This window comes from Macrotis lagotis, chromosome X (genome assembly GCF_037893015.1).
Source record: "Macrotis lagotis isolate mMagLag1 chromosome X, bilby.v1.9.chrom.fasta, whole genome shotgun sequence".
In the NCBI taxonomy this organism is placed as follows: Eukaryota; Metazoa; Chordata; class Mammalia; order Peramelemorphia; family Peramelidae; genus Macrotis; species Macrotis lagotis.
Genome location: NC_133666.1, coordinates 167,325,545 through 167,343,517, shown reverse-complemented (window position 1 = coordinate 167,343,517; position 17,973 = coordinate 167,325,545). Strand labels below are relative to the sequence as shown.

At 46.0% G+C, this 17,973-nt stretch overlaps 2 protein-coding genes across 6 annotated transcripts in view; one reads left to right on the top strand and one right to left on the bottom strand.

Moving 5' to 3' along the window:
* Positions 1 to 15,907, top strand: part of LLGL1 (LLGL scribble cell polarity complex component 1) — a 99,695-nt gene extending 83,788 nt beyond the window's left edge. For 2 of the 4 annotated variants that reach the window (XM_074207648.1, XM_074207645.1), the window contains exons 17-23: positions 654 to 937; positions 4,039 to 4,303; positions 9,102 to 9,216; positions 9,853 to 9,947; positions 10,943 to 11,054; positions 11,654 to 11,733; positions 14,194 to 15,906. In XM_074207648.1, coding sequence (XP_074063749.1) covers positions 654 to 937; positions 4,039 to 4,303; positions 9,102 to 9,216; positions 9,853 to 9,947; positions 10,943 to 11,054; positions 11,654 to 11,732 — 950 coding nt within the window. In that variant the 3' untranslated portion in view covers position 11,733; positions 14,194 to 15,906. Of the gene's footprint in view, positions 1 to 653; positions 938 to 4,038; positions 4,304 to 9,101; positions 9,217 to 9,852; positions 9,948 to 10,942; positions 11,055 to 11,653; positions 11,734 to 14,193 lie in introns of all 4 variants that reach the window. The other 2 variants (XM_074207647.1, XM_074207649.1) reach the window with 2 other exon arrangements.
* FLII (FLII actin remodeling protein) overlaps positions 15,184 to 17,973 on the bottom strand; it is a 46,269-nt gene continuing 43,479 nt past the window's right edge. For both annotated transcript variants that reach the window (XM_074207644.1, XM_074207643.1), the window contains exons 29-30: positions 17,839 to 17,904; positions 15,184 to 17,071 (exon numbers count right to left, since the gene is read on the bottom strand). In XM_074207644.1, the coding sequence (XP_074063745.1) occupies positions 16,937 to 17,071; positions 17,839 to 17,904 (201 nt within the window). In that variant the 3' untranslated portion in view covers positions 15,184 to 16,936. The remainder of the gene's footprint in view (positions 17,072 to 17,838; positions 17,905 to 17,973) is intronic.

Genomic DNA, 17,973 nt, shown 5'->3' with positions numbered 1-17,973 from the left:
GTGGACAGTCAGGTAAACTTAACTTCCTTATTTTGAGAGAAGAAGCAGACCAAAAGGAAAAAGCTATGAAAACAAAATAAAATGAATATAGTATGCTTCCATTTGCATTCAGACTTAGATCAGTTCTTCCTCTGGATATGAATGGTAATTTCTATCATGAGTCCTTTTGAATTGTCTCAAATCATTGTATTGTTGAAAAGAGCTAATTTAGGTCAGTCATAGGTGATCATTGCATAATATTGCTGTCTGATGTTCTGGTTCTGCGTACTTCCCTTTGCAACAATTCATGTAAACTTTTCCCGGTTTTTTGAAATCTACTAGTTCTAATTTTCTTTTTACTTTTCCTTTTTCTTCTGTATGGTTTTATTAAACTGTTTTCATTTCTTATTCTTTTTCTTTTCTTTTTTCTTTAAAAAATTCTTTATTATAAGAGATGACTTCCTAGGAGGAGGAAGAAGGTTTGGGGATAAGTTCAGTAAGCCAGTCATAATTTTCAATGAAAGTCCCTTGGAAAACTGTAAAGCACTAGATAAATGGAAGGAATTTTTACTCTCCCGGTGGTTGTTGGTAATGTCTTAACTGGAGTTTGGAGAGCTGAGCACCTCTTGAACTCCAGTGTCTGTCTCCCCCTCCCCTTGTTTTCCCCTTCATAGCAACCCACCACGGGCCAACCATGTGGGCAGGCACCAACTCCGGGTCAGTATTTGCTTATGCCCTGGAAGTACCATCCCAGGAGAAGTTCTCTGAGCGAGCAGTGGAGGCCGTCCTGGGCAAGGAGGTGCAGCTGATGCACCGGGCCCCGGTGGTCTCTATTGCTGTGTTGGATGGGAGGGGCAGCCCCCTGCCCGAGCCCTATGAAGTGTCCCGAGATCTGGCCAAGGCCCCTGACATGCAGGGAAGCCACTCAGTGCTTATCTCTTCTGAGGAACAATTCAAGGTAAGGGAGACCAAGGAGCTGGGCTAAGCCACCCTTAAAAGAATAGCCCCCCAAGAAACCTATACTGCCATCTCCTTTCCATCAGTCCTCCCCATTCTTGCTCTGATGCTTCTTATGATGCTTTAAAAACATTTCTGCCCCTCAGATCAAATTTAACTGAATCAATCCCTCATTCCCTTTGACTTCATCTTCTTCCACTTTGATTTCTTTTTTTAAGTGTCTTTTATTATTTAACAAGCATTGATTTTTCTTCCATTCTCTGTACACCCTTTCAGTCCCTAATTAAAAAAAAATCCTTTTAAAAATATGCAAAGTTGGGGGGCAGCTAGGTGGCTCAGTGGATAAAGCACCGGCCCTGGAGTCAGGAGTACCTGGGTTCAAATCCGGTCTCAGACACTTAATTATTACCTAGCTGTGTGGCCTTGGGCAAGCTACTTAACTCCATTTGCCTTGCAAAATCCTAAAAAAAAAAAAAAATATGCAAAGTCAAGCAAAAATAGATTCCCACATGGTCCGTGTCTGAAAGTGCAGGTGTCATTCTGCATCTTTAATTCATCACTTCCTTGTCAGGAGGTCATAAGCATTTATTATGCTCCTACTGTATCCAGGCCCTGTGCTAATAAGCAATAAGAATGAAGAGAAAAGCAAAAGACAATCCCTGCTCCCAAAGATCCCAGAGTCTGATGGAACAGGCAAACACCAATGTTCAAACAAGATATATACTGGCTACATTTGAGATAGTCAGTAAAGTGATTATAATCAGTAGAGTTGGGATAGCTAGATGATGCAGCCCTGGTGTCAGGAGGAGCTGAGTTTAAATACGGCCTCAGACTCTTACTAGCAGTGTGACCCTGGGCCAATCACTTCACCCTGTTTGCCTCAGTTTTCTTATTTGTAAAATGAGCTGGAGAAGAAAATAGTGGCCAAAAAAACCCCAAATGTGGTCATGAAGGGTCAAATATGACTGGATTGACCTCAAAACAATGATTAAATGAATAGAATGATGGTGCCGATATTAGTGAAAAGAATTTTATCTGAGACTAAGGAAGCCAGGAAGGCTAGAAGATGGAGGTGAGGAAGAGAGAGTTGCAGGCTTGGAGGAATAAGGAAAATATTCAGAAAACACTCCAGGGGCAGCTAGGTGGCTCAGTGGATAAAGCACCAGCCCTAGAGTCAGGAGAACCTGAATCAAATCCAACCTAGTTGTTACCTAGTTGTGTGACCTTGGGCAAGCCACTTTAACCCCATTTGCCTTGCAAAAAAACAGAACAAATAAACAAGCAAACAAAAAGACAACACTCCAGACACTCAGAGATAGGAGATGAAGTATCATGAGTAGAGTAAGAAACATCCAGGATCCAGTGTCACAGGATTGCAAATATATAATGAGAAGTAAGGTATGAGAAGATTGGAAAGGCCGGAAGGGGCCTGGTCGTCAAGGGCTTTGAATGCCAAGCAGGATTTTATATTTGATGCTGGAGGGGATAGGAAGCTGCTGGAATTTAATGACTAAAAGGTCTACACTTTAGGAAGACCAGTTTGACAACTGATGGGGTGGGGACAGACTTGAAGCGGAAGACCAATCAGAAGTCCATTGTAGTAGACAGAAAGACAGGAAGTGATGGGGATTTAAAGCAAGGTGGTATATAAATGAAGGTAAAATCCACAGAACTTGTCATCAGGTTGGATACTGGAGGTGAGAGGGAAGAGTTGAGGATGATGCCTAGGGTGTGAGCCTGGGTGATTGGGAAGAGAGGGAAGTTGGGAAGAGGGGAGTGTTTGGGGGAAAGATTTAGATATGTTGAGTTTAAGATGTCTACAGGAAATCCAGTTCAAGATATCTAATGGGTATTTGGAGATGTGAGAATGGAAATCAGGAGAAAGACTGGGGCTAGATCATAGAGCAATAAGGTTTTAAATTTATTTAGGCAGTGGGGTTAAGTGACTTGCCCAAGGTCACACAGCTAGGCAATTATTAAGTGTCTGAGCCAGATTTGAACTCAGATCCTCCTGACTCCAGGGATTAGACCATAGAAATGTGATAATTGTTCTGTTAGAATCAGGGTTGGTCATTGCATTGATCCAACCTTTTTTCTAGACTTTTCTACACAAATCCTTCAGAGGGGCTAATCTTATTACCATCCACAGCCCACACTAGATTGATGGATTTCCCCCCCCCCAATCTTTTTTTTCATGCCATTCCCCTTCACTCCATCCTTCCATCCAGAATGCACCTGCCTAACTCAGGTCTTACATCTTGGAAATCTCCCCAATTATTAATGATTTCTCTTTTCCTAAAGCATTGATTTTCAGTATGCCATAGTCTCTCACTTGATTTCTTTTTTTAATTATATTTTCATTTATTTCATTAATTATTTCACATTACATTTAACATTTTTAAAAACTCATTTTGAGTTTCAAATTCTTATCCTCTCTTTCTCCCCTTCCCCACCCCTTAGGAAGGAAAGCATTATATTGATTATACACCTCTCACTTGGATTGGTCTTTTACATTTCTTGTTCTGTGGTAGTTTGGTCTCTTCAGCTGAACTGAAGGACTAGAATTTGTATCTGCTGTATCTCTTACATAGACTAGTATAGTGAGTCTCGGGTACAGACTGGTGGAGTTCACCTGAACAGAGACTTCATCTCTGGTGTTGTGTAATGGAAAGAATCAAATGGGTTCTATTGATTATAGGAATTATATAAAATGAAGGGATCAATCTATATGATCATTGACCTTCAGAGTCTAAGAGTTTTCAGATTTCTAAGTGACATTCCTCAGAGGGCCCTTCTTCCTCTGTGGACGCATAAGTTCACAAGGATGACCAGTGAGGGTTCAACCTAGTCTCTAAAGCCCTAAGATATAAGGAAGCCTATCCCCAGTGGGACTGAGGCTCTATGTTCCATTGGCTCCATGTGCATTTTACACCTTGCTCAAGATCTGGTGTTTATTGGGTTTCTCTCCCCCTTTGTATGTACAGTTTACCCCCACTGTGGGCAGTTTAGTCTTACTAGTTGCTCTGGCAATCTGGATAGGCTGACTCCCTGCAAAGTCTTTCCATGACACCTATTGACTTTCTTCCTCTCCTTCCCCCCAAGGTGTTTACATTGCCCAAGGTTAGTGCCAAGACAAAGTTCAAGCTCACAGCCCATGAGGGCTGCCGGGTGAGGAAGGTGGCTCTGGTCACCTTCACCAGCGTGGCCTTTGAGGACTACACGGAGAACTGCCTGGCCTGTCTGACCAACCTTGGAGACATCCACGTCTTCGCCGTGCCGTCCCTTCGGCCTCAGGTGCACTATGACTGCATTCGCAAGGAAGACATCAGCGGCATTGCTTCCTGTGTCTTCACAAAATATGGGCAAGGTGAGGGAAGTGGGAGCTTTGCGGGGGGGGGGGGGAGCACCAGGACCTTCACCATGAGGGTATGGAAGGATGGGGAAGGAATCTGGCATCCCCTTGGCAAAGTTTCTCTTTGGTGCTTTTTCTTCAGGGAGAACAGAACCTGTGCTCTAGGCTGTCTGTCAGCTAATCTTGATAAAATATCAATAGATGAAAATTTAAGTTGTTCCTTTTAAACATTTTAACACACAACTCTTGGAAGATCCCACAGTACAGTTATCCCTTCCACATCATGGCAGTTAGTGATGAGGTGCCCCTTGACCTGGAAAGTCCGTGTCAATTTTTTTGACCCTCCTTTTGTACCAGAGAAGTCTGAATTTACCTTTTTTCATTTTATAATTATAGTACCTTAGTGTAAAATTAGGGGTAAATATTTGATCATAGACTTTGTGTGGTCTGCTGGCCTTGGTGTGTCCTCTTCAGCTTCTGTAAAACTTCCCCAAAATTCCCATTTAATTTCTTAGGCTGATCTGCAATAGATCAAAGCTCTGTGATAAAGTGAAAAGGTGGAGACGATAACTTGGAAGCACATTTTGGCCAGGGGATCTGCTCAGATCACATCCTATGGGCAGCTATCTATTTCACCCATGCATCAATCAAACCTTGTTTGGGTCACTGGGTTGGCCCATTTAAAAAATCAGGGCATCTTAAGCCTCTTTGAATTGGGGGTGTTTTTGTTGTCCACTCCTCCTAACCCAGAGAAGCTCTCTGGTTGTAAGGCAGTGGGGTGGCTTCACTCAAGCAAGGAGAAGGGGGCCCTACTACACCCTCCCATTTCTTCCCCATCTTATCCCGATGTGACAAGATGATCTTGTTCTGTAATTTGAATGGGTCAAGGAAGGACAGCAGATCTCTCAGCATGTGGCCAGAGAGTCCAGGTTTGTGGAATTCCTCAGACCCTGGGATGGGAAGGCTTAAAAGGAATAAAAAGGGTTCAGAATAAGAGGGTAAGAAGAGGAAGACTGCATTGAGTTGTGGGATTTGGGTGGGAGGGAGACTTTTGACCTGGCTCCTCCTGTTGCAGTAGGATGATAGTGAGGTTCTGTTGAAATGAGAAGGCACTGTCTATGGCCATCTGAGTAGACTTTGTGGGCCAGGTCTTGATTTCATTTGTATCTTCAGGTACCATTTTGTATATATGTAGATTTCTGCCCTTTTCCTTATGATTAAGAAACCAATGCAGTTGCCCATTTAGCATTCTAACAGCCTCTAGTTTGGGGGTTTTGGTCAGATTATGGAGAGTAGCCAAGCTAATTTTGGTTAACATTCTAGCCCTGGCTCTTGTGGTACTTATTACGTGACTGTGGTCAAGCCACTCTTGATCTCTGAGCCTCAATTTATTTTTCCGAAAAATGGAATTGGTTTCTATAATTGCCAAGACCCCTTCAAATTCTGACAGCCTTGATTCTTAAATGACCTTGTTCAAAGGTCTCTTCCTCTCCCTCTGGTGGCCCAGAAAAGGCCAACAAGGAATGATCACCCCCTGGCTTCAGCCTAGTCCCCAAAACCCCAATGACTTGGGAGGTACCTAGTTATGGCAGAGAGCTAGCCAACCTAACGTGAGAAAATTGACTTCAGAGTCCTAGCTGTAGATCAATCGTAAGCCTTTTTTTTTTTTTTGGCCAGGCAGTGGGTTAAATGACTTGCCCAAGATCACATAGCTAGGTAATTATTAAATGTCTGTGGTTGGATTTGAACTCGGGTGTTCCTAACTCCAGGGTTGGCACTCTTTCCACTGCGCCACCTAGCTGCCCCAATCATAAACCTCTAGAGGGCAAGGGATGGTGTCATCTTTGTCTGTGATTCCCTTGCTCCTGGTAGAATGTCAATGAGTACTCAGTTAAGAAAATGCTTCTTCCAAGTAGTCAGGTGTCCATTTTCTTCTCTGTGCTTCCTCGTCTGTGAAAGGAGGTTAAAAGCACTTGCTGGATAGATACTGGACCTGAGGTCAGCTGTGTGACCTTGGACAAGTCACTTAATCCTGTTTGCCTCAATTTCCTCATCTGTCAAATGAACCTGGAGAAGGAAATGGCCCACCACTCCAGTATCTTTACCAAGAAAATCCCAATAGAGTCAATAAAGAGTTGGATGCGACTGAGCAACAAAGTAAAAATACTAATAGTCTACAAGGTTCCAACCAGACTGTACAGCCCAAGCTGGCACAGCCCAAGCTGGCACAGCCTCTGGCTGACTGCTCGCACACCCCATGATTCCCATGCTTTCCTTCTATCTTGCAGTCCCAACTCTGGGGGTTCTATACCTCCTTTGCCTAGGGCAGCAGGTTTCCCAACTTGAGCCAAGAAGTAGCTAATGGAACTTTATTGATTGGTGAGAAAGAGAATAGGATCACATTCACAAATAATAATTATTTTTAAATTATATAAACATTTTGTTTGTTTTCCAATTACATACAATAGTAGTTTCTACCAATCATTTTTTGCAAGGTTTTGAATTTTATAATTTTTCCCCCTTCTCTCTCTCTTTCCCCCAATAGAAGGCAATTTGATATAGTCTTTACAACAAATAATTATTATAAAACAATATATAGGTTGGGAAAAAACAGGTGCCTTGCTGAACAAAACCACTGTAGCTGAAATTAGAAAGGAAATAGGTTAACTGGGAATAGTCTCATTTCCAGGATACGTGGAGATTTGATTCAAATATATAAGAGTAAGACCTATTCCTCAATTAATTAATGGTCAAAGGGTATGACAGTTTTCAAAGGAAGAGTTCTAAACCATCAATGACTCTATTCAGAAAAATCGTGGTGGTGGTGTAGAGAAGAGGGTTGTTATACTTGGGAGGGATGGAGGAAACCATCACAGAGCAGAGATCATTTGCCTCAGGCTTTTTAAGGCTTAGAAGAAATTCCTCAGATAAAAAATCTTGTAAGCATCTCAAAAAGAACTGCAGGAAAGAGCTCTGTTTGCTTATCCAGGGGAATGAGGCTACAGAAATGAGGCTTTGTCTTCCTACGGTGAAGCCAGTTCAGAATTCTAATAACTCTTCCTTCAACTATGTCTTGTGGTGTAGGGCAAGTCATTAATAATAACAGCTGGTGTTAAAATAATATCTAGCATTACTAGGGCTTTTTAAAATAAATCTCTCATTTTATCTTCACTTCAGCTTTGGAAGGAATCCTTAATTCCAAGTTATTATTCATCTCATTTTACTGATGAGAAAATAACGTAATCAGAGTCAAACCATTATTAAGTGCTTGAGGTTAGATTTGAATACAGGTCCTAATGACTTTAGGTCTAGCTCCTCTTCACAGCAGCACTGTGTTCAGCTATTCCCGACTCTTCGTGATTTCATGGAGTTTTCCTGGCAAAGATACTGGCATGATTTGCCGTTCCCTTCTCCAGAGGTTAAGTGACTTGCCCAGGGTCATGCAGTGTCTGAAGGAATGTTTGAACTCTCCTGACTCCTGGCCAAGGAATTCTCTCCATTGAGCTATCTAGTTACCCCACAGCACCCCCTGGCTACCACTAAGTAGTTTGCATTTCTGACACTTCTAAGCTTCTCAAGGTGCTTTCTAAATACTTCATTTTATCCTCATCTTGGGAGATAGGTGCTAATGTTATGCCCATTTTCACCAGTGTGAAACTAAGGCAGAGAGTTAATTGTATTCTCCAGTTTTACCCAACTTTAAGTCCCCAAGATTGAATATCCTTCATTTATTTCGTTTTATTCAAGGCAATGGAGGTTAAGTGACTTGCCCAAGGTCACACAGCTAGGTCATTATTAAGGTAGGATTGAGGCCATTATTGAGGTAGGATTTGAACTCAGATCTTTCTGACTCCAGGACCAGTGCTCTATCCACTGCATCAGCTTAGCTGCCCACCTGAAATTGAATATCAACATAGGTTCTGCTGACTCCATCCAGGTCCAGCTCCCTAAATCACTTTCCCTCTCTTCCTCAATCTCCAACAGGAGTTAGGGTCTAGGAGGCCCCAGAGGGGATGACTTGCCCTGATTCCCACCTAACTTTTAATCAGGCCAAGAAGGATTGTTTGTTTAGGCTTTCTTGGGGAACAGGCACTTGAGGCTCAATTTCAGTCATTTTTTTCCCACCACCTCTGATTCTTTGGGATCCCATTTGGGGTTTTCTTGGCAAAGATACTGAAGTGGTCAGCCATTTCCTTCTCATTTACAGATGAGGAAATTGAGGCAAACAGGGTTAAGTGACTTGCTCAGGGTCACCCAGCTAGTAAGTATCTGAGGCCAGATTTGAACTCTGAAAGCAGCATCTTCCTGACTCCGGGCCACCTACCTGCCCTACTTGAAGCTCACTTAAGTACTTAGACATTGGACCTTCTTTTGGTATTGCAGAAGACAACTTTCAGAAAAGATAGGTTTCAGGCCATGAAAGACTGGAGAATATCCACGGGCCAGACTTCATGGTAGAAGCTCTGAGTACAGTTGGAGGTCAGACAAGGGAAGGGGTCCCTGGCCATCAGGGTGACTGGGTCAGGCTTCCTGGAGGAGGTAGTCCTCCTTTAGTGCCAGAGAAATGTGATAGGGGTGGGTAGAGGAGAGGGTCCCAGGGAAATAAAAACCAAGAGATGAAAGGTGAGGATACAGGAGAGAGTAGGGGGAGAGAGAAGGCTGGAAGCCACCAGACAAGTCTTCATGTTCTTTAAAGGAACCTGATGTCCCCTCAGGTACCTGCTCCACCCATGAGGAAGGCTAGGGTGGGGTAGGGTGGGCACTGGCTAATTGGGAAATTGCTCACATTTCTCTTCCCCATCCCTTCCAACAGGGTTCTACTTGATCTCCCCATCAGAGTTTGAGCGGTTTTCTCTGAGTGCCAGAAATATCACGGAACCCTTGTGCTCCCTAGATTTCATCCGACCTCATGAAACCATCTGTGTCAGGTGCCAGGAAGGGGGAGTTGGGGTGCCGGGGTGGGGGAGGGAGAGAAGATTCATCCTGCCCAGGGTGTGATCACAGTGAGGGAGAGTCCTGGCAGGCAAAGACCCCAGGGATGCCCATGACTGCCTACCCTCCCTTGGAAAGGACCCTGCATCTCCCTCAGGCTCTATTCTAAGCTTCAGTGATCAGTCGGGTGTGGACAATGCTATGCCCATGCCCTCTTCAGGCTGATATTTTCCAAGCAACCCCCTGGCAATTCTGAGTGCCAGGAAGCCCCAGCTGGCAGCTTGGGGGCAGGCATGGGAGCTTGATGGTCAAGGGCAAGTGAAAGAATCCTTCGGATCCCAGATGTTCTTGGTGTCTGGGTATGCCAACCTTCCAGGGAGAATTGTGTGCTATGGCAGGATTGTTCAGTCTTGCCCACTACTAGGCCATGAAAACTCACCCATGCCTGGCACTTTGTTTGAAAACCAGATGTCAGACTTTATGAATAACCTCTCCCCATCACAGTGACCTGGGGCCAGATTTTTGTAGCTGCCCTTGTTCCTTCTTCTTTCCCCTGCTTCCACAGTCCAGTGCCCCGCTTCCAAAAGAAAGCCCCCTCCCCTCCCCCATCACACTTCTCCCTTCTTTCCCAGCAATGATTACAAAGGATCACCCAAGCTGAGCCAAGCCAACGGAACCCACGTGCTGCCAGTGTCCGAGGGGAATCATTCCTTCCTTGATAGAGCTGGTGAGTGCCCAAGCCTTGGGAGGAAGAGGAGGAAGGGCCTGGAGGTAGCCTCAGTGGCAAAGTGCAAGTGGAGGTATCATCAGTGCGGGCGAAGTAGGTCTCCAGGAGGGAGTGGGACTTAGCTGGTCCTTTAAAGGTGAGGGGCCATGAACTGAGGAGACCAGACCGGGCTTTTAGCCTGGTGTAGGTGTGTATACAATAAGGACTTGTGGCCCTCTTCTTTTTAGTTTCTTTTTATCTGCTTTTTAGTCACTTATCTGCTTTAATCAGTGAGAGGGCTGGACCAGATGATCACTCAAGTCCTTTTTAATTCATTTTGTAAAAATCACAGAGGGGACTTAAGATAAACAGAGAGCAGAAAAGATACATGAGGTGGGAGGGGAAGACGAGCAGCATATATGTTTGCATGCTGTATCCAGGAAGCGATGAGCTGCCACCTGGTCTGGGGCAGCCTCTTAGCAGGGCTAGCGAGGGCTTCACCGAGAACTGGAATGGTGCTGTGCCTGTTCCATTTGTTAGAAGGATCCTTAGGCCCTCATAGATCCAGCAAGTCCCAGGGAGAAGAGACGGACTGAAGTTCCTCCTGAGAGGAAAGCAATGGCCTTCGTGGCGGACTTGGGTCTAGTAGAGCTAGAAATATGACTGCAACCATGCTCCAGTGGTTTAATAGAATATTCAGGACAGAATCCCAACCAGATGGACTGTCCCCAAAGCCTTGGGAAGCTCTAGCCAGGCTCCATCTTTGCTCTGGCTTCAGGCTCTCCCTTGGCTTGCTACATCTTTCCCCTGCCCTGGAGATCTCCGTTTCCCCTGGGGACCCTGTACAGGGATATAAGTCTCTGCTTAACAGGTTTTCATAATCTAAGACTGAAATGGGGCTGAGTGAGGGAAAAGGGGGGGGGCATCATATTCTTGGTGCTCTTTGGAACCCCGGTCCTGGCCATCTTGGTGATTGGGCATATGCCAAGTCTAATTCTCCATTCTCTTCTGCCAAGGAACCCCAGAGAACTCACAGGCTGCCCTCTCCCCAGCATCCATAGACTCTCCCAACAGCACGCTGGACAGCACAGGGGATATCACCGTGGAAGAAGTGAAGGATTTCTTGAGGTGAGGACAGGAGGAGGTCCATTGCCCTTGGCTGGCAACAGGGCAGCCTGGTCTCTCTGACCAGACCTTTCATCTTCACACCAAAGTCAGCTGAGCTTAGCCTTAGAAACCCAGATCTCTGGAAAGTCCCAAGTTGATTTCAGGGATTAATCTCAAAAAATTCCCCTTGGGGAAGGAAAATTGCAGATTGGAATGGGCAGGGAAGGAAGGGATGAAGCCGGACTCAGTCTTACTTTTCTGCCCCAGGCTGGTGAAGGATGGACTGGGGCTTTCTAGATTCTAAACATCCTTCTCCACCTCATCCCCTTCCCTCTACATCAAGGAGCAGGGAACTTCTACTTGTGGGCTGTTTTGATCTGGTTAAGGCAACCACAGGTGGGACTTGAAATTCAATAAATAAAAGAGCTTTTCAGGGGTCAGTTAATTGTTTGAGCAAATATAACCTGCAAATGATGTTATAAATATCCAAATGGCCTTTGGAAGAAAAAGGTTCCCCATCCCTGCTCTATGTGGTGTACTGGATGTTCTTTCCATACTGGGAAATAGGAGCTGGGGATCATTCTCAGTCTTAGGACAGCCTCTCTTCTCAACCCTTCTAGCTCTTCGGAGGAAGCAGAGAAAAATTTGCGAAATATAGCAGAGGAAGATGCCCGATCTCCAGGAATTCTGATCAAATAAGGTGAGGGGGAGCTAGGTGGCTGGAGGCCTACTGTCTGGACCTGGGGAGGAGAGATTCAGGAAAGAAAAAAAATCTAGTTGCTGAGTATGCAGATATGTATTTACATCCTCAGTCTGGAGGATAAGAATCATAGAATCTTCGAGTTTTAAAGTGATTATCTTAGACTCATAGACTTTTAGAACTGAGCTCAACTGCAGAATCATGTAGTTTAATAATATCCCTTTACCAGAGGCCCAGTAATGTTAAATCACTTGACCAAAAATCTTATATCAAATTGAGGTTACTCAATCAATTAATAAATATTTATTAAGTGTAGACACTGTTCTAAACAAAAAAGAGGCAAAAAGTCCTTGCAACAAGGCTAGAGCTGGGACTTGAACCAGCAGGTGAAACTTGCTCATTTTATAAATGATGAAACTGAAGACCATAGTGGTTAAATGACTTATCCAGGTTCTCAGTGGGAAAAATTTAGGATGTGAAGCTAGTCCTGGTAGCTCTATGGCTAGTTTCCAAGCCCCTCCTCCACCCACCCACCCACCCACCTTCGCCTTCCCTTTAACCCTAAGTTCCTAAGGCTGCTCTAATTATTGTCATTGAGGTCTGGCCAGTCCCATTCAAATCGAGTTTGTTAAGCAACTGTAGATTGTATTATCTACAATCATATGAAATAACATACTTTAGAGCACTTTGTAAAAATTAAAATTGCTTTTGAATTCATGTTTATTATTATTATTATTTATTTATTTTTTTTAACTAGGCAGTATATTTGGCGCTGGGGAAATAAAAAAAAACAACCAATCCTTCAAGTTTACATTCTGTTGTAAAGAGGCTATACTCTGCAAGCAGATAAATTATATAGATGATAATTTAAGAAAATACTAATAGGATGAATGAAAAAAGGCTTCTCCAGAATAATAGTAACAATAGAGGTGCCATCAGTGCCCTGGACTTAGAACCAGGAAGATCTGAATTCAGACCCAGACTCAGATACTTAACTAGCAGTGTGACAACTGAGCATGTCATTTAATCTCTGTCTGTATAAAGTTGGGATGATGAGAATAGCACTGACCTCTCAGGGTGATTGAGAGGATTGGATGAGATATTTGTAAAATGTTAGCACCCAGCCAATGTTTCCAGGGAGTCAGCCCACCTTTTTTTGTCAGACACAAGGTGGCAGTTGTGTCTCAGCCCTTAACCCATAATTCATTTGATATTCAGTTGAGGTCTATGGAGATTTCTTAAGTTCCAGGAGAGGGAGATCCCCTTAAGTTCTAGATCCGGGGACTCCATTCAGCCCGTCAGGTAGCCCCCATGTATTGCTCCACAATAAAATGCTATGATGATGGCCCACTCTCTTGACTTCTCACCTGCTTAACTGGAGTTCTGCCAGAGGAGAACACAAGTGTGTGCAGGGAGAAAGTTGAACCCTTCTTTAGTAGGTTGTGACCCAGATTTAATGGGGACATAGGGAGAAAGGTAGTCTGATGCTCATTCCCCTGGGAATCAGGAGTGCTAGAAGTGTGGTGCTTGGTTAAACCATTTCTTCCTCAGGAACTCAATTTCCAGTCCCCCCCAGTGGAAGGATTGGACTATTATCACCTACAAATTTCAATATGCAAGGTTCGGAGAGAATTAGAAACAAGAACCTAAGTGGATACATCTCTGTACCCCATTCCTACCTGGCTGTTACCTTATTCTATGAGGTATGACCAGCTGGGAGATAGGCCCTAAGCCCTCTTTCCAGAAGATTATTCATTGGGTGGATGGAACCAGAAAATCCTGACCTCCTAAAGGGCACTTGTCCTCTGCAATCTCTTTTTGGTAAACTCCCATGTGCTCCATCAGCCGGGTCACCCCAGGCATTCAGGTAGCCATTCATTTGAAGAATGGACTTCCCTCCTTATGGGGGCCGGATCTTCCAGTTGCTTAAAACACAGATGCTTGGTTTGTCATTGGCCACTCACACCACAAGTCTGTACCGGTGCTGGCTAGACTGGTTAGCTCAGGGGACTGAAGTCTGACCCCCGCATTTCATACTCCTGTGTGGGGAAAGCACTGCTAAAAATGTGACTTGTTTTAATGGAGTCACAGGAGGAGGAAAGAAAGAGAATGCTTTCTTCAAACAAAAAGTTAATGATAGTTTTTGTCAATTTGGAGCCTCTAGGCTGTACTTTCAACATCTTCCCTGTTGATGATGCCAAAATCAGAAAGGGAAGTAGCATAAGTTGTGAAAATTCAGTTTCATGCCCCCCGCTGAAGCCATATTCAGAATCCTGCATGCAGGTGTACTTAGCAGAACCCCTATATAAATATTAGCTGTTATTGGCTGCTGTTAATCTCTGTGCTTGCCTGGGAATGACAAGATGGACAGAGCTGGCCCTCTATGCACCCCAGAAAGGGAGACGGGTGGGGTGTGTGGGATGGGAACCAATTAGAGGGGTCACCCATTTCTCCCTCCAGGACAGATGCTGTTGCCTGTGGCTCAGGCTTGGACCCCAGTGATGAGGATCACAGCTCCCGGCCCAGCCCGGGGCCCACCAGTCCACGCACACCTGCCCTGTGCCCATTGGATCCTGTCCCTGTAACATAGTACCTTCTAACTGTGGCAGGGCAGAAGCAGCAGTGCCCTGATCCCCCTAACCCCTGCCCGCCCTCCTGGTCCCTCAGCAACACTAAGAAGAATTTTCTCCTGCGGTGGCGAGAGGCGGGGGCAGGGAGGCAACGGGAACCAAGAAAGGAGAGAGCTCTGCATGGACCTCCCCCGGCCCTCCCTGACCGTCTGTCCCATTCCACGTCTTTCATGTCTAAGACTGTTTCTGCCCATGGACTGAAGGGAGAGAATCCTCCCTCCCCAACCCGTTTTCTTTCACACAACACGGCTTCCCTCGGGAGCCATGGCTACTGTTCTCCCTGCTTAGGCTACCTCAGCTCGCCCAGAAAGCCTGTCTGTGGCAGAGGGGCAGGGGTGAGCCCCATGCACTCCTACCTTCCCGTGTGCCCTCCCACCCATCACCCCCCACAGCATACTGAAGTCCTTGGAGGAGGGTGGGCTGTGACAAGACTGGTATACTGGGGCCTTTTCCTACAGAGCAGTCCCCTTTCCCCATCAAAAGGTGGACCTCCTCATCCTGGATCAGATTCTCTCTCAGCTCCAGTCTTCTGAGTCCAGGAGGGCCCCCCTTTTTTCACCTGCTAGACCCCTGCTTTGCCTGAGGGATTCTGATGTCACATAGGAAGGAGTCTGTCATCCCTTATACCTCCCTACCTGCCAGAAGTGGAGTAGAGGACCAGGCTGCTGCCTCTGTCCCCTAGTTCAAAACATTTTATTTTTTCTTCCCCCCCTGTACCCCCCAGTTAAAACCTGGTCTTTTCTCTCATTCTGTCCAAAAGCACAAAGCCAGCCTAGTGGCACATAATCTTATTTACCCCCCATCCCCGCTCCTGATCACATCCCTGGAAGAAGGGGTTCAGAGATCACGGGAGCCTTGGTTTGTTCCCCCCTCCCGGGGGTGCCTCCTTGGGGAAACCAGGCAGAGACCACTGGGGGGTGGGCTCCTAGCTCTTCCGGGAAAAAGAATGGCGCAGCCCCTGCCTGCCCCAGGGAACTGACCAAAGGGAATAATCCCCAGCAGCCTGAAGGGGGGGAGGGAGTCAAGTCCCTGTATGTCACAGGCAATGCCTTAGTTCTAAGGAAAGTCCCAGAAGCCAGGGCTCCGTTGTCATGCTGAAATCCCCACCTCTGTCCAGACTGGCCAAAAGCGGGGTAACGGGGTAAGGATTATAAGGCGGCCTTCCCATTGTCCAGCTTCTGCAACCACTCGCATCCTGGGCCAGGCTTCAGTCAACAGAGCCATTTGGGGAGGTGCTGAGGCCAGGCCTAGGCCCTGGTCAGGAATGCTGGAGCCTTTGCGTATAGGATTTCACTCTTTTTACACAGCCGAGGTTGCCTCATCAGGACTTGGACAAAAAAGATTTCTAAAGTTATTTTGGTATTCTTGCTCCTGGATGGTTCCTGCTGTGAGTGTGTAGAAGTGTGTCTGAGCCCCTCTGGGGCTGCAAACCGTGCCGACTGACCATGCTCCCATTTTGTGTCCTGGGGGGTTGGGGAGAAGTGGTGGTAGGGGGCTTCTCTTGTAGAATGTATCTTTTTTTGGGGGGGGTCTTTTTGTTAAGATTAATTAGCATTGTTTTAGGTATTAAAAATACTGGTTTTTAATATTGAAAATAAAGCATTTAGTATCTCAAAGGGCCAATGCATCTGCTTCTTGCCACGGCAGGGTCCTGTGAGGTAGGAGCCCAGCGGTCTAGCGGGTGGAGATGGGAGGTCAAGAAGCCCTGGGTTCAAAAATCACCTTTAACCTGGACTAACTGGGAGTCAGCTGCCTGAACCCTGACAGGTGTGGGGAGGAGCAAGCCTCCTGAGCCGCAGGACCAGCAAGGTCACGCACCATTTCTATCCTGCAGGCCAGCTTCCTTCCTTTGGACCAGAGCCTGCCAACACCTGCTTCTCTGCAGATAGTCCTCCTACCTTAGTCAATGCAGAGTTGTGTGACTCAGTACTTTTATCAGGAAAAAGGAAGGGCGTGAGGTGGCAGGGAGGGCAGTAAAGTCATCCCATTAGCACGCACTACTCCCTGGCCCCAAGCAAACACTCGTCCATGCATCTGCACCTTCAGTGCCAGAACTGAATTTTATTCCAACAATGCGATACACCAGGTGCCGCTGCTGGGAAGGACTAGTGAGTCCACAGTGAGGGACCCCTGGGTGGGGGAAGACACAGTCTCGGCAACCAGAAGTCAGAAAGCTCCAAGTCCTCATCAAGGGGAGAGGGGAGGAAGCCGAGCTCACATCCTCCCTCTCCCCCACCTTCTGCCCACCAGCCAGACCTCAGCTCCACATACCACATCCTCCCTTACGACTGAGATTTCCTGGGGCAGAGTTAGGCACCTGCTTTGGCCATAGAACAGCTTAAGAAAAAGGGGTGCAGGCAGACAGAAAGATCCTAGAAGCCTGAGAGCAATGGGTGAGAATGAAGAAAGCCATCCTCCCCAACATGACGGTCGGCACAACAGGGGCTGCTGGAGCATCTGGGCCCCAACCCCCCCTTCTCTCAAGTAGGAAAATCCTTCTGTTAAAGCTTGTGTCGATGCTTGCAGCTTTGAGTCAGGGACAAGAGAAGCCTTGACCAGTCCTCAGTATCGGGCTAGGCGGGGGGTTTCCGGAAGGTACTCCAGGCGTGGAAGCATCGGGTGAACGGGTGTTGTTCATTACCCTTGCGGACCAGTCGGAGCTTTCGAGGATGCTCCTGGTCCTTGGACCTCATGTGCTGGATGTAAACCTGCCAATGAGATAACACAAAGGTTAGGGAAATAGATTTGAGCTGTCGGAGACCTTAGGGCATCCAATCCAACCTTTTCATTTTATAGACCTAGTTCATGTTGAAGTCTAGAGAGATTAACCTGATGGGGCTTTCTACTGACCTCTCCCCTGCCCTGAAGTAGGCCAAGGAAAGGAAGAGGAAGCAGGAACAGCTCAGGCCAAAAAAGATGGGATCAAATGAAAAGTGTTAGAGCTTTGGTTCTAATCCCAGCCCCACCACTAAAGGTGCTCTGGGGGCCAGGACAAATAGTTGGCTCTACCACACTTTGGTTTCCTTCTATGTAAAAGTGAAGGGCTTCATCAGGAGTGGAGATTCTTAATCTAGAGCCAGAACTTCTATCTTCTTTTTTTAAGTATTTTGTTAAATTATTAATTAAATATTTTTGGTTTCCTTTGGAAATCTAATGTGTTTTATATCTTTACAAATACTATTGTGAGAAGGGATATCCATGATACAAAAAGGTGAACTGGGGGCAGCTAGGTGGTACAGTGGAAAGAGCACTGGCCCTGGAGTCAGAAGTACCCAAGTTCAAATCTAGCCTCAGATGCTTAATTACCTAGTTGTGTGGCCTTGGGCAAGCCACTTAACCCTGTTGCCTTGCAAAAACTAAAAAAAAAAATTAAAAAATAAACAAAAAGGTGAATTGGCCCTGGTCTAGATGAACCAAGGCAGCAGGGAAGCTTGGGCTCCAGGAAGCTTGGGCCCAGTGGTCAGCAGACACTCACCTGACAGGCCTTCAGACTCAATTTGATCTCCACTTGGCTTGTCTGAGTTCCCACCCACATGTAAACCTGCAAGGTGGGGTAAGGAAGGAGAGACAGTTGAAGTTACACACCCTGTCAGGAGTCAAGCTGGCAAAG